Source organism: Neovison vison, chromosome 11, assembly GCF_020171115.1.
Source record: "Neovison vison isolate M4711 chromosome 11, ASM_NN_V1, whole genome shotgun sequence".
Classification (NCBI taxonomy): Eukaryota; Metazoa; Chordata; class Mammalia; order Carnivora; family Mustelidae; genus Neogale; species Neogale vison.
In genome coordinates, this window is record NC_058101.1 from 27,772,520 (window position 1) to 27,788,882 (window position 16,363).

The following is a 16,363-nucleotide window of genomic DNA, read 5'->3' on the forward strand; positions in this document are numbered from 1 at the left end:
ATGTCTCTTATAATTCTTTCCTGACTCTGAGATTTACAGATTTCAAATTTTTTTCTTTCTCTCAAATGTTAGTAACTTTTATCTTCTCATGGAAACTCAAAGATCTTTTTCTGAAGTTTTGTGGGAAAGAAACCTACAACTTGATGAAAATATGTTGTTGTGTGTCAGATTATGGTGGAAATATCTTGGTTTGAGAAGAGGAAGTTTGAACATCCATTTATAATAAAAACTCTGAACAAAGTCGGTATGGAGGGAACATATCTCAACACAATAAAGGTGAAAAGCTGTCAGTCCACAAACGAGACAAGGAGGCCCACTTACTTTTATTCAACATAGAAGTGGAAGTCCTAGCCACAGCAATTAGGCAAGTTCATCAGTGGATGGACCATCCAGAAAATCAACAAGAAATAGTGGCTTTGAATGACACATTGGACCAGACAGACCTAACAGATATATTCAGAATATTTTATCCCAAACAGTGGAATACACATACTTCTCTCTTTTTTAAAAAAATGTTTTATTTATTTACTTGAGAAAGAGAGTGAGACTGCAAGTGGGGGAGGAGCAGAAGGAAAGGGAGAAGCAGACTCTGCACCAAGCGGGACTCGATCCCAGGACTCCAGGATCACAACCCAAGCCAAAGGCAGATGCCCAACCAACTGAGCCACTCAGGGGCCCCTACACATTCTTTTCAAGAGCACATGGATCTTTTTCTGGAATAGGTCACATGTTAGGCCACAAATCAAGTCTCAACAAATTCAAAAGGACTGAAATAATATTCTCCATCTTTTTCAACCATAATGGTATAAGACTAGAAATCAATTGCAAGAAAAAATCTGGAAAGAACTCAAATATATGGATACTAAATAACAAGCTACTAAACAATGAATGGGTGAACCACAAAGAGGAAATAAAAATAATACATGGAGACAAACGAAAATGAAAACACAATGGTCAAAACTCTTTGGGCTACAGTAATAGCTGTTCTAAGCTGTGCTGAGACTATTATAGCAATACAAATTTACCTCATGAAGCAAGAAAGAGCTCAAGCAACAACTTAATCTTATTCCTAGGGGAGCTGGAGAAAGAAGAACAAGCTAAAAGCCATTAGAAAAAAGGAAATGCTAAAGATTAGAGCGAAATAAATGAAATAGAGACTAAAAAAATATCAATAGAACAGATCAATGAAACCAGGAACCGGTTCTTTGAAAGGATCAACAAAATTGATAAACTTCTAGCCAGACTTAACAAAAAAAAAAAAAAAAAGAAAGAAAAGAAGTAAGAGGACTCAAATACTCAAATAAATAAAATCAGAAATGAAGGAGAAATAACAACTAATGCCACAGAAATACAAAGGATTATAAGAGAATATTGTTAAAAATTATATGCCAAGAAATAGGACAACCTATAAGAAATGGATAAATGCCTGGAAGCATATAAACCTTCCAAAAATGAATGAGGAAGAAATAAAAAAATTTGAATAGACTGATGACTAGCAATGAAATTGAATCAGTAATAAAAATTCCCAACAAATAAAAGTCCAGGACCAGATGGCTTCACAGGTGAATCCTACCAAAAATGTAAGGAAAAATTAATACCCATTCTCCTCCAGTTCATTCCAAAAATGCAAAAGGAAGAAAAACCTCCAAATTCATTCTATGAAGCCAGCATTACCCTATACTAAAACCAGATAAAGACACTACTAAAAAAGAAAACTGCAGGGGCGCCTGGGTGGCTCAGTGGGTTAAGCCGCTGCCTTCGGCTCAGGTCATGGTCTCAGGGTCCTGGGATCGAGTCCCGCATCGGGCTCTCTGCTCAGCAGGGAGCCTGCTTCGCTCTCTCTCTCTCTGCCTGCCTCTCCGACTACTTGTGATTTCTCTCTGTCAAATAAATAAATAAAATCTTAAAAAAAAAAAGAAAACTGCAGGCCAATATTTCTGATGAATATAGATGCAAAAATTCTCAACAAAATATTAGCAAACAAAGTCCAATACATTAAAGAAAAATCATCCACCATGATCAAATAGAATTTATTCCAGGGATACAAGTGTTGTTCAATATTCACAAATCATTGTAGTACATCACGTCAACAAGATAAAGAATAAAAATTATATGATCATCTTCAAAGATACAGAAAAAACATTTGACAAAGTACAATATCCATTCATGATAAAAACTCTCAACAAAACATGTTTACAGGAAACATAGCTCAACATAATAAAGACCATATGTGAAAAATCCATAGCTAACATTATATTCAATGGTGAAAAAATTGAGAACATTTTCTCTAATATTAGAAACAAGACAAGAATGTCCAATCTCACCACTTTCATTCAATGGAGTACTGGAAGTCCTAGCCACAGTAATCAGACAAGAAAAAGAAATAAAATCATCCATAGGTGCACCTGGGTGGCTCAGTCAGTTAAGCATCCGACTCTGGATTTTGGCTCAGGTCATGCTCTCAGGGTCCTGGGATTGAGCCCAGTGTCAGGATTTGCACTCAGTGGGGAGTCTGCTTGGGGATTCTCTCCCTCTCCCTCTGTCCCTCACCCCTATCACACATTTACACAGTCTCTCTAAAATAAATATTTTTTTTTTTTAAAAAGCATCCACATTGGTAAGGAAGAAGTAAAATTTTCACTATTTGTAGAAGACATGAACTAAATATGGAAACCCTGAAGTCTCGACCAAAAAGCTATTAGAACTGATAAGTGAATTCAATAAAGTCATGGAATACAAAATTAATATACCAAAATCCATTGCATTTCTATGTACTAATAATGAAGTAGCACAACAGGAGAAATTAAGAAAATAATCCCATTTATAAATACACCAAAAATAATAAAATACATAGGAAAAAACTATATCAAGGAGAAGAAAGATCTATACTCCAAAGACTATAAAACACTGATGAAAGAAATTGAAGATGACCAAGCAAATGGAAAGATATTCTGTGTTCATGACCTGGAAGAATTAATATTGTTAAAATGTCCAATCTACCCAAAGCAATGTAAACATCTAATGGAATCCCCATCAAAATACCATTATCCTTTTTCACCGAGCTGGAATGAATAATCCTAAAATCCGTCAACCAATGAATGGATAACGAAGATGTGTTATATATAAACTATGGAATATTACTTGGCCATAAACAAGAATAAAAGTTTGCCATGTGCAACAATGTGGATGGACCTAAAGGGGATAATGTTAACTGAAATAAGCCAGAGAAAGATAAATGTCAGATGATTTCACTCATGCAGAATATAACAAAAGAACGAAGAATGAAAGAAAAAAAGAGACAAGAAGAGAGACTTAAATACAGAGAACAAACTGGTGGTTGCCAGAAGGGAGTGGGGGGGGGAATGGGTGAAATAAATAAAGAGAATTAAGGGTACACTTACCATGACGAGCACTGAAAAATGTAGAGAATGTTGAATCATATTGTGCACATGAAACTAATATAACACTGTTTGTGAATTATACTTGAATAAATTAAAAAATAAATGTTTGAAGAACTGAAAAAAAACCCCACTAAATAATAGTGTAATAAATGTCCTTATATTCACATGTACACTAGCAAATGTGCAGCTATATCTGTAAGATAAATTCTTAGAAGTGGGATAATTGAATCAAAAGTTACATTTTAAATTTTGTTAAGTGTTAAAAATTGCTTTCTAAAGACTCTCACTAGCAATGCTTTCATTCAATATTTGAACACCTACAATGTGTCAGGTACTATTCTAGGCACTTACGACATAGTGATAAATAAATCAAAGATCTTTTTCCTGTGAAGCTTATTGTGTGTGTGTGTGTGTGAAAGAGAGAGAGAGAGAGAGAGAGAGAAGGAGAGAGAGAGAGATGGGGTTTTGGAGAGGCAAGGGAGAGTCATCAAGAAAGATTCCAAAGTTTGTTTTCAGCCTGTTGCCATCAGCCAAGAAAGATGAAAGAGTTTTGCAAGCTCAGAAGCTTGGTTTTGCACATGCATAACCTGAGATGTCCACGGATATCCAAGATGGTAAATCAACAGCTGCATATGTAAATCTAGAGTTCAGGAGATGGGTCTGGATTCCAGACATATAATAGATATATTCTAAGCCATGAACCATTGAGTGAGTATAGACAGAGAAGTAGGCTAAAGATGGGAGTCTGGGATGCATCAAACTAATAGCTGCAAGGATAAAATTGAAAAATTCCTGGTGAAACTGATTAAAACTCATTAAAAAGATAAAAATCACAAAAAACTACTAAAAACTACATATACTTATTATCCAGGATACATACAGAACTACAAATCTGTAAGAGGAGGAGACAAGCTATTTGAACAGCTTTCAACAAGAGAATATCCATTTGTCAATAAGATATGAAAATGTACTCAACCATCACTAGTTATCAAAGAAATGAAAATTAAACCCACAAAGATACCACAACATACTCAAATGACCAAAATAGGAAGGGCTGTCAATACCAAACACTGGCAAGGATGGAGAACGATGGGAATATTCATGCACTGCAGTAGGAATGTAAACTGGTACAACCACTTCGGAAAATGGTTTAGAAAAGATTTGCAGCTGTTGAGCATACATGCCTCATTTTACCCATTAATTTCAGTTTTCCATGAAAATCCAGCAGAGACCTATGCCCTTATACCAAAAAGTTCAGAGTAGTATTACTGTGACCTCACTCACAGTTGTTTTGTTTTCAGGAGCATGGATTTCTACTCTTTATTCTTTCCTTCTGCTTCTTTTCTTTTTCTAGTTTCTTAAGGCAGAAGCTTAGAACATTGATTTAAACACTTTTGTTTCTTAGTTTCTTACTGCTGCTGTAACAAATTGCTACTAACTTAGTGGCTTACAGCAACGCATACACATTATCTCACCATTCTGTAGGCCAGAAGTCTGAAATTTTCTCAGGAGGCTACAACCAAGGCATTAGCAGGGCTTTATTTCTTCCAGAGCCTTCATGGAGAATCCATGTCCTTGCCTTTGAGAGGGCCTGAATCCCATGGTTCAGGGCCACTTTCCTCCAGCAATATTAGGCTGAGTCCTTCTCATGCTGCCATCTCTCTGTTTCTCCCTCTTTTGCCTCCCTTCTCCAGATTAAGGACCCTTGCATTTTCATTGGCTACACTTGGATAACCTATCTCCAAGTCAGCAGATTAGCAAACAGAATTCCTTCTGCAGCTTTAAATCTGTTTGCCATGGAACTAAACATACTTCCAGGTTCCAGGGATTAGGATGTGGACATCTGTGGAGGGATTCTGTTCTGCCAACCATATTTTTTTCAAATATAAGCACTTAATACTATAAATCTCCTTCTAGTTACTTTAGCTTCCCCCCCGATTTCAATGTTTTTAACCTTCATTTTCATTCAACTAAAAATATTTTCTAATTTCTAATGGAAGTTTTAAAATTTCCAAATTGTTGTTTTCCAGATAGCTATCTTATTGTAATTGATTTCTGCTTTAACTTTCATTCAGTGAATAAAATTTGTTAATAGAAAACTTGCTGTTTCATGACCCAGCATATAATGTTTTGGTGAATATTCCATGTGTAATTTAAAAGAATGTACGTTTTGTTTTTTTTTAATGATTTTATTTATTTATTTGACAGAGAGAGAGATCACAAGTAGGCAGAGAGGCAGGCAGAGAGAGAGGGGGCGGGAAGCAGGCTCCCTGCTGAGCAGAGAGCCCGATGTGGGGCTCGATCCCAGGAACCCGAGATCATGACCTGAGTTGAAAGCAGAGGCTTAACCCACTGAGCCACCCAGGTGCCCCAAAAGAATTTGTTTTATACTGTTACTGGATTGAGTTTTCTTTAAAAGTCAGTTTAGTCAAGTTGATTTATAGTGCTGTTCAAGTCTTCTGTACCCTAATTTTGACTACTTGTTCTATCAATTACAATTATGGATTTGTCATTCTCCTTTCAGCTCTAACAGTTTTTGCCTCATGAATTCAAAGATCTGTTATTAGGAGCATACATTTTTTCAGACAGTTACATTTTCTTGGTGAATTAACCTTTTATCATTATGTAATTTCCCTTTTTATTCCTAGTAATATTCCTCATTCAAAAGTCTTTGATAATATTGTCATTGGGTTTTTTTTTTAAGATTATTTATTTGAGAGAGAGGGAGACAGACAGACAGACAGTGGGGGAGGAGACAAAGAGAAAAGCAGACTCCCTGCTGAGTGTGGAAACCAACACAGGGCTCCATCTCATGACCTTGACATCATGACCTGAGCCAAAAACTGAGTCCAATGCTTAACCAACTCAGCCACCCAGGTGCTCCAATCACTAGTTTTCTTTTGATGTCTGCATTGTATGCTTTTTCATCCTTTTACTTTTAACCTATGTCTTCATACTTACATATAGCTATAGTTACAACAGCATATAGTTGGATATCCTCTTTTTAAAATGTAATCTATCTCTTTTAATTTGACCATTTACCAAATGTTTAGTCCATTTTTTACATTTCATGAAATTATTGGTATGGTTGGATTTAGTCTACCATTTTTTAAAAAGACTATTTATTTGACAGAGAAATCGAGCAAGCACAAGCAAGGGGAGCAGCTGGCAGAGGGAGAGGGAGAGGGAGAAGCAGTGTCCTTGCTGAGCAGGGAGCCCGATGCAGGGCTCAATCTCAAGAGCCCAGGATCATGACCTGAGCCCAGGGCAGCTGCTCAACAACTGAACCACCCAGGAGCTCCTAGTCTACCATTTTAATATTTACTTTCTGTTTGTCCTGTTTTTGTTCTTCTTTTTCACCTTTCCTGCCTTTTGTAGTATTTCAACAGATTTATAACTTAATCTATTCTTTTTTTCAATTATAGTTTCAATATACACACATATATAATATATATACCTAATCCTTCAATCTCTTTAGAGTTAATATTTTTGCCATTGCAAGTAAAAGAAAGCTCATAATTATACACACACATGTATATATATCCCTTTATTCTTCTTATAGTCATATGTATTATTCCTAAATGCACTGAAAACTTCTCTTGACAATTAGTTTTTGCTTTCAACAGTCATATTTTAAAGAACTTAGAAAAACTGTCTTTTCTCCTTACCCATAAATTTAACATTTATGTTATCTTTCCTTCATTCTTACAGTTCCCAATTTCCTTCTAGCATCATTTCCTTTAAACAAGTCAGCAGCTACAAATTCTTAGTTTCCTTCACCTGAAAAATGTCTTTATTTTGCCTTGATTCTTGAAGAAAATTTTCAGTAGATAGAAAATTGAATTGGTAATTCCTTTTTTTTCCAGCACTTTAAAAATACTGTTCACTATCTTCTTGCCTCCAGTTTCTGACCAGAAATCTGATCAATTGTTGTTCCACTATATAGAATGTTTTTATCTTGATGCTTTCAATATTTAATTGCTCATTTTTAGCAGTTTGATTAGCTTCTTTCTGGGTATGTGTTTGAGTTTATTCTGTTTTCTTGAGTTAAGCAGGTTTTTTTTTTTTAAGTTTTATTATTTATTTGAGAGAGATATGACGAGCAAGGGAGAGGGGTAGAAGGAGAAGCAGACTTCCTGCCAAGCAGGGAGCCTAATGCAGGACTCTTATTCTAAGACTCTGGGATCATGACCTGAGCAGACGGCAAATGCTTAACTGACTGAGCCACCCAGGTGCCCAAGAAGTTTATTTTTAATTTTCAAGTAAGCTCTACACCAAACACGGGGCTCGAACTTACAATCCCAAGATTGTGCACTTTATTTTTATCTATTTAATTTATTTTTAAAGATTTCATTTATCTACTTGACAGAGAGAGCACAAGCAGGGGGAGTGGCAGGCAGAGGGAGAGGGAGAAGCAGGCTCACCTTTGAGCAGAGAGCCCAATGTGCGACTCAGTCCCAGGACCCTGGGATCATGACCTGAGCCAAAGGCAGACACTTTAACCCACTGAGCCACCCAGGCGCCCCAAATTTGGGAATTTTAACCATCATTTTTTCAAATAATTTTTCTGTGCTACTTCTTTCTCCTCTTTCTCTGGGACCAACACTGGTGTGCTGAAGCCACCTTGTTGATTGTGCACGTCTCTTCCCAACTCCATGTTCAGTGACATCATGTTGATGCCTTGAAAACAGCCATGCTGGGAATACTTACACCTGGACATAGGAAAACATTACAAAAAAGGACTTCTTCTTCTTCTTCTTTTTTTTTTTTGAGAGCCAGTTTACTGCTGGACTCAATGACACAAATATTAGAACAATTTTGGTATTGGTTTTCAGGTTCCTAAGTCTCTGCTCATTTATTTATTTATTTATTTATTTATGGTCTTTTGTTACTCTGTTCTCAATTGGACAAATTCTAGATTTATTTCTCTTCAACATCATTGCTTCTTCTATCATCATCAGTCAGCTATTGAACCCATCTAGCAAATTATTAAAATTTCAGCTATCTTTTCAGTTCTAAACTATCCATTTGCTTCTTTAAAAAAAATTACTACTGTCACACACTGTTTTTTAAGATTTATTTTTTAAAGAGAGCGAGCGTGAGCACACATGTGCAGGCAGGAAGGGGAATAAGAACAGGGAGAGAATCTCAAGCAGACTCCCCTCTGAGCCTAGAGCCCCATGCAGAGCTCTAGCTCATGACCTGGAGATCATGACCTGAGCTGAAATCAAGAATCAGATGCCTAAACGAGTGTGCCACCCAGGTGCTCCCCTCTTGAGAATTTCTACAGTTCATTCATCTCATGTTTTCCTTTCTCCTAAGAGCTGCCTTAGAATCTGATTGTTCTCTGTACCCCCGAAGCAAATAATACATTTAATTTAAAAAATTTAAAAATATGATAGTTCTAATATCTGGATCATCTTGATATTGACATTTGTTGCCCTCCTTGAGAATTGATCATAGTTTCCTAGTTCTTTATATGTTGAATGACTTTATTCATTGAACATTTTTAATATTACAGATTCTAGGTCCTGTTAAAATATTCTGAGCAATGTTGATTTTTGTTTAATAACCAACCCAGATAGGATCAGATGCAAGTTCTGTTTTATATTCTGCAGGCTGTGGTTCTAACATCAGTTTGGTTTACAAAGGCTTGTTATGCTGTATTGGATCAATCTCACACACGCCCTGATACGCAGTAGCTGGCCCATGTCATATTCAGTGCTCTCAACTGTAGTTCAGTTCTCGAAGACCTTGCTGTGCTGTTTTGGGTCTGAGTATGTACAGCTCAAGGTTAAGTTTAGAGGTTGTGTTAATTACAACAAAATAAGAGGAGTCCCTGCTCTAGCTCTCTTCTCTTTGGTATCCCCCTTTGCTGCCCAGGGCCCCTTTGCCCTGTCTCTTGGCCAGATACATGGGGGTCCTCCTGGACTGTTAGCTCTACCACCATTACTGTGCAGCCCCCCCCAACACACCCATCTTCAGGACAAGGAGAGTATAAACAGAAAAAAAAATGAAGATCATTTCAATTCTTCAGACTGCCGAGTGTTCTCTTCCCATTTCTTCTGTCCAGAAAGTTTCCATCAATTTTAACTGTTGGCACTGCTTGTTATTGGGGTTTACCTGGGGGCTTACCAGTGACATGTCATGGGAGAAAAGAGAAAAGAAAACTCAATATGCTCTTTCACCTCAGAATTTCCTCTGATTTAACCTATCGGAGGGACGAACCACTACGATAGCTCTACTGGATGCCCTCTCCTGACTTGGGGCCAAGAGAGAAGGCGGAGGGGGGAGGGGATGAAAACACGCTTGTATGGATCTCTTCTCCAGGTTTGACTCTACTCCCATTCCATCTGCTTTTGTATATTTTTTGGTGTCCTCAGGTATTGCCTTTTGCATTTTTAGTTTTAAGTGGGAGAGGATTTTGAGCGCGTACTCCATCTTGACTATGCATGAAGTCCAAAGCTGCATTATTTTTAAGAGGCCAAACTGGAAACAACCCCACTGTCCTTCGACATTAGAATGGACAAATTGTGATATATTTATACAATGGCATATAGCATGGCAACGAGAGTAAACTATGGTGACATCAGCAACATGGGTGAATCTCATCACATTACTTTTGTTGTTTAGTGGCTGAGTCTGAGAGAAACCTTATTTCCCCCCTTTAATCAAAATAAGATAGGCAGAAAAAAAATTACAGTATGGTTCCATTTATATAAAGCTCACAAATAGATAAAACTAAATTATAATGTTGTAAGTCAGGATAGCTGCTATCCTGAAGAGAAGGACGCAGTGATTGGAAGGTGGCACCAGGAGAGCTTTTGGGGTGCTAACAGTCTATTTCTTGCCCACGTGGTTACACATGTAATCACTTAGTAAATCACAGAGCTCAACATTCATTTTGTACTTCTCTGGACATATTTTGTATATCAACTTCAAAAATCACTTGAAAAATTAACTCTTCTCTGAGGAATGAACAGAATCTTAGCTTAAACTGACCTAGGTACCAAGGGGAATTTATAGTGACTGAGGTACTTCATGGAATTCAAGTACAGGAATGATCCTGGGACTCAAGGACAACTGAGCCAAGGGTTAAAATACTGTTAGAGTTGTCTTTCTCCGCTTGACTTATTTCGCTAAGCATGATACGCTCTAGTTCCATCCACGTCGTCGCAAATGGCAAGATTTCATTTCTTTTAATGGCTGCATAGTATTCCATTGTGTATATATCATATGATCTCCCTGATATGAGGAAGTGGTGATGCAACATGGGGGCTTAAGTGGGTAGGAGAAGAATAAATGAAACAAAATGGGATTGGGAGGGAGACAAACCATAAGTGACTCTAAATCTCACAAAACAAACTGAGGGTTGCTGGGGGGAGGGGGGTTGGGAGAAGGGGGGTGGGGTTATGGACATTGGGGAGGGTATGTGCTTTGGTGAGTGCTGTGAAGTGTGTAAACCTGGCGATTCACAGACCTGTACCCCTGGGGATAAAAATATAGTTTATAAAAAATAAAAAATTAAAATACTGTTAGAGCCTTCTCTCACTGCAGATGTTACCTCTAAGAACGTATGACCACTGACACGAAACAGTCATTTCACAGGATATGTACTAAGACGTTGGTGGTGGAAGCACCATGTTCAGCAAAAATGGTCTTTCCTCATTGCATCCACGTTTTCATAGGGACTGCGCGGCTTTTAATTAACTCTGATCATCTGACCACAGTCAACTTAGTCCAGAAATGAGCACCCGACTGTGTAGAGGAATCCTACTCCTAGAAGTTTTGTTCTCAGAATCAGAGTTCTATTTTTGAACAGGCATGCTTGGGCTGGGGTGCAGAAATCTGTTTTAACAGCCAATCAAGTGATCCTGATGACTGATAACTCTAATCTAGACCATCTCAATTCTTTATTTGGTTGTGCCTATTATTTCTTAAGAGGTATTTTGTTTTAAAATGGGAACTGTATTCAACCCATACTGTCAGTTCAGTCTGCTAGACTGTTGTGGCGGGGGAGGGGGCGGTATGTGTGGCAAGTGTCAATAACAGATATATATGAAGAACTGTGATAATACTGGTTTGGTGAAGTTTTGGAATTGTTATCTGTAGACTCCTTCTCAAACTCCTCCCCCAGCAAAATCCATCTAAATGATGGCAGTGACCTTGGAGTCAAGATAAATTTATGGTGTCAACCATGAATAAGATCCCAATTTCATAAGAAGAAAACACACACACACAACAAAAAAAAAACAAAAAAAAAAAAAGAAGAAAAAACAAATTGACAACCTCCTTAAATTTAAGTGGTTGATTACCTATGGAATTAAGTGCTTTGTCTTCTTTTATAATGTCATTGTATTTCTCTAGTTTTATACAGTAAACGTAATCTTTCCCAAGAAAACCAACCGTTATAAAGATATAAACAATACACATGACAGATTTCTTAAAATAACATTTAGGAATATCTGCACTCAGGAATAGAGATATGTGGGTCAAGCTTTCAACATCAGTTAATGTACACCTCTGTTCAAAAGCAAACTCATGTGAAAATATTTTTCTCATCCTGAACAGAAGACTTTCTGGCCTTTCACTTAGCATTATGTTACACCAGCACTTAAATACTTATTTCTGGATGGTGGGATTGCAGGATCCCAAGGTGAAATGTGGGGTCATTTATATTAATATTTTCAGTTTTTGAAGCAACTAGTTTCAAAATCAAAGACTTTTTGTTTTTGTTTTTGTTTTTAAGAGAAAACATTATGTTTAGCCAGTTTAAAGAATTGGCTTGAAATTGGCACGCAGTTAACATGGTTTTAAACTGAGTTGTATTAAGTAAGGTCCATGACTGAAATGTTCCATTTTCAGACTAGGAACCAGAGGACCACTTAGTCCACTCAGACTTATATTAAGGATCATTAAAAATATATTAGGGGTTCCTAACTTTGGCTTCATGGTCATGTGAACACTCTGTTCACTACCTGTCTCGAAGTTGGTTTCTCTACTATTTATTCTGCTTTTGTAACTCAAAGCTAAACTTTGATATAGCAAATATCTCACAAGAACCTCCATATATGGGTTTTCCAATGTACTGGGTATATAAGAAATTAAGAAAACTTTTCATTCACTGATTTACAAATACTTAGATAATTTTAAATAGTTCTTAGAAGTTTTTGGGTTGGTTTGAGGGAAAATTCAAACATGGTATCATTTCTCTATGCTGCATTAATGAGACTAATTGTAACATAAGAGACAGTAAAAACTTCCAAAAGGAATGTGGGGAATTAAACAGAGTATAATTCTTGATTTCCCCCATTTATCTCTGAGAGAAAAATGCAAAATTAACTAAGTAAATGTATTTGGTTTGAAAATGTATTAATTTTCCCTTCTGGAAACTCATAAAGGCTTTTTGATTGTTCTACATATGCTGGCTTTTTAAAAGTAGGTATCAATTCATAGCCAGTGACAAAGTTCCAAGAACATACCAGTTTTGAATAAACTGTAAGTACACTCCAAATAATTCAAATATGAAATAACTAGGACAAAGAGAATATAACATGATATATTCCAACTCATGAAGATCAAGTTTGAAAGGGCAATACGACTTAGGTCTGTGTGTTTAAAAAAAAAAAAATCAACTGAGAAATTTATTGAAACCAACCGTAGGCAACTTGGGGTGGGGAATCTTACCATATCCAGAAATTCATAAAACACTTGAAAAAACCAATATAAATTTAATAATAAACATTATGGTCAGGCTGTTTTATTAAGGAGGCAACCACACATACAAGTTCAGCTATAGAAATGTTTGCAAATCAAACTTCATGTGATCTGAAAGGACCATGCGTAATGTCAAAAATGGATGTCTGTACATTCAATAAAAATTTAAACATACATAGTCTAGACCATTCTAGAGTCATACAAATCTCTGGGGACACATGTTTCTAATTTCCTTTCAAAAAAACTCTTATAAAAGTGATGTACTGAGATAATTTTAAAAAGTATCTGACAATTATGAATGGTCCCCAGTTTTACAAAATGTGATTTCCAGGGCATGAAAACTGAAAAAAGTTAACTCTTCAGAGAGTGTTTCATATTATACAAACAAGTTCTGTAGAAAAATGATCCAGCAAATGCTTGAGTTAAGAATATTTATATTTTTTTTCCAATTTTTTACACTTTTATTAACACACTTACAAAAAAATAACATTCAAACACTGAAAAAATTAAATAACTTTGGAAGCAGAGCTCAGAGCTCTCTGCTTACATATAAGTGACAATTCTGGGCTGTTGGCACAGAAAAATAATCAACATTCATAAAACCCTTACTACTATATATCAAACATAAGTTAAAATCATAGGCACTAGTTTATCAAATCCACATTTCTTCTGTAAGACTAACCACAGCGAATCCTTAGATATTCCCAAACAGAAAAATTGGCAATACACAAAGGCCTTCTAGTAAAAAGGCAATTTTTCTCTTTAGGAACCTAAAAGCCAATAGTCTGTGGTAGTACAACAGCAGGTAAAATAAGGTTTTACCCAACTCAGATCCAAATGTTTTTAATAAGTGATGAAGTATTTTAATAAAAAAAAAATAGACATTTTTTTTTCTGATGCAGCCATTTAAAAACAAAGTTAAATAACCTGAATACTCCTTTTGAAACAGATAATCTAACTTAATGTAATGGGTGTTTCAAATAGAGTTAAAATTCCTTGTAATTATTAGATTGCAGCATATTTTTCTTTTGCAATGTTACACTGAAACTGAGACCTATTTTGTATACATATGGTTTTAAAAAGAGACAGTGGCAAGTTCTTTCTTTTACTTAGATTTTTACATGAGATACCCCCCACCCAAAGCAGATGCTTTCTTTATCTTCCTCTGAAAAGTAACATTTTTTAGTTCATCATCATGTGGAATTCTGGCGCCACCCTTCCCTGACCCACACCCATCACCCTCCAATTCAAGGATAAAACTTCTTCCTTGCATCATACACCAAATACATTAGCACTGGCAGTTTAAATCTCCAGCTGCGAGTGCTAACTGAATGACTCCCTAACGGTCAAGCTAATAAAAAATCCCACGGTGTCATGGCAGAATGGGGGTCTTGGTTTTAAAAATTTTATCATTCTCTCAACCTATCAACCTTAATGCTATCCCGAATATCAAGTCTCTCTATTGTCTCTCAATTTCTGCCAACTTACAGAATGTCTTTTACTAACAAGAAATGAACTTATGTTCACATCTCGAAAATCCCTTCGGTAACCTGATTGCCAGTATTTCAGAGCCGTTCAAATTAAGTATTTTAAAACAGACCTCACCATGAAAAAGGAGAAGCCTGCGAAGAAAGTTTGTCTCGTAATTGTCTAATAAAACCGAAATAAGTGATTTCCAGAATACACAAGGGGCTACTAGAGAGCAAGTATTTAACAGGTTAGAGTCATACGGAGTGGGTTTGTTACCAAAAATGTAAAAATTAACGTAAGGCAGAATCCAAGTCAAAAGGGACAGTATTCTCAAAGGAGGTTGTATACAGTTACCTAGTTTGAAGTGGATCAAGTGAAGTAGGATCCAGCCGGCTGTATCTTCCTACCACGTAACAGACCGTTGTGTCAGTGAACAGTAACAATACAACGGTCATTACCAGAGATTTTGTAAGTGAAGTGCATAGATTTCCCCCTTCTCTCTCATGGTATGGTTTTGTTCGAGGCTGTGAGCACAGAGGCGGTGTTAGTTAGATCAAGGATGAAGACACACACTACTTGCTCTTTCGTATCATGGAGACCTGCTAATGAAAACACGATCTCTTAGTTCTATAACAGATATGACAGCATGTGAAGACGCTGGCTTCAACAGCAAAGGCTATCTTTCCTGAGCCAGGAGCTATAAAGTTTAGAAAGATTGTACAACTGTTATTAAGCCCTTTTGGCAATCAAAACAAACAGGCAGAAGTCTGATGTGTCAATGCAACATGGCGGATGCACGGTGGAACGTTCTCTGGTGCTGGTGGTACGGGAGCTACATCCAAAACTTAAGACTAAGCAAAATGACAATTTTTTCTGGTGAATCTGCAAAAATAATTTATAGAATTCTCACAAATTTAGGTATCACGTTTGAAATCTCTAGCCTAGATTTCTTCCCACCCCCATCTTCTCTTCCATCTCAATTTAGTTTCTTGGGAGTACTAGTGAAACACTAGTGAAACATTTTAGATAATTAGTCAGAATATTAGTTCTCATTAACACAAATATTTATTGATGCTATTTATACAGTAAATTAGGTTGAATGCGAAGTTTTGGAGAGCTTGAATTCACCATTTTCTTGTGCACAAAGGTATTCTCTCATTTACAAATGGGCATTTCTCTTTGGCATCCGTTAGTTTTTTGCCCAGATATTGGCCTCTGTCAAATATTAAAAAATCAACTTAGTTTCTATTAAACAAAACTAAATGTGATTCCATGGAGAGTGATTGTATGATTACCAAACACATCTGATGTTAAATGTCATTAAAGTGCTGCTTGATCATCTCCGTCAGTTTGTGCTAATTAAGACAGAGAGGGCTGGGATTTATAAACCCCATGAGTCTTATCTGAACAGTCTGCATATAAAAGTTGTCTTTTAGCCTGGTGAAGGGGTATCCATGAAGCTGTGGACCTCTGCATTCTCATCTTTGCTGGTCAGTAACAGCCATCTTTCCAACTGTCATCTTTCATGCTACCATAGGTTTTAGGAGCTGGCAAGGATCTGAAATAAAGCAATTTAATAAAGTGATTTGTAAGACTTTATGAAACGTTACCATACTATCTCCCACAGATATTTTTTTGCAGGTGGCATCCCGATCCAATGAAGGCTGCTTCAGGGGACTGCTGAGATCAAAGCTCTAAACAGCCTATCAGCACAACGGTCCCACACTTGGCATTTCCAACTTCCCAGCTGACGTCTCTAACTGGGCCTCAGGTGA

The 16,363-nt window shown here is 36.7% G+C and overlaps 1 protein-coding gene across 2 annotated transcripts in view; it reads right to left on the reverse strand.

Moving 5' to 3' along the window:
* Window positions 1-13,112: 13,112 nt before the first annotated feature.
* Window positions 13,113-16,363, reverse strand: part of SLAIN2 (SLAIN motif family member 2) — a 93,398-nt gene continuing 90,147 nt past the window's right edge. For both annotated transcript variants that reach the window (XM_044226143.1, XM_044226142.1), the window contains one exon: window positions 13,113-16,146. In XM_044226143.1, the coding sequence (XP_044082078.1) occupies window positions 16,080-16,146 (67 nt within the window). In that variant the 3' untranslated portion in view covers window positions 13,113-16,079. The remainder of the gene's footprint in view (window positions 16,147-16,363) is intronic.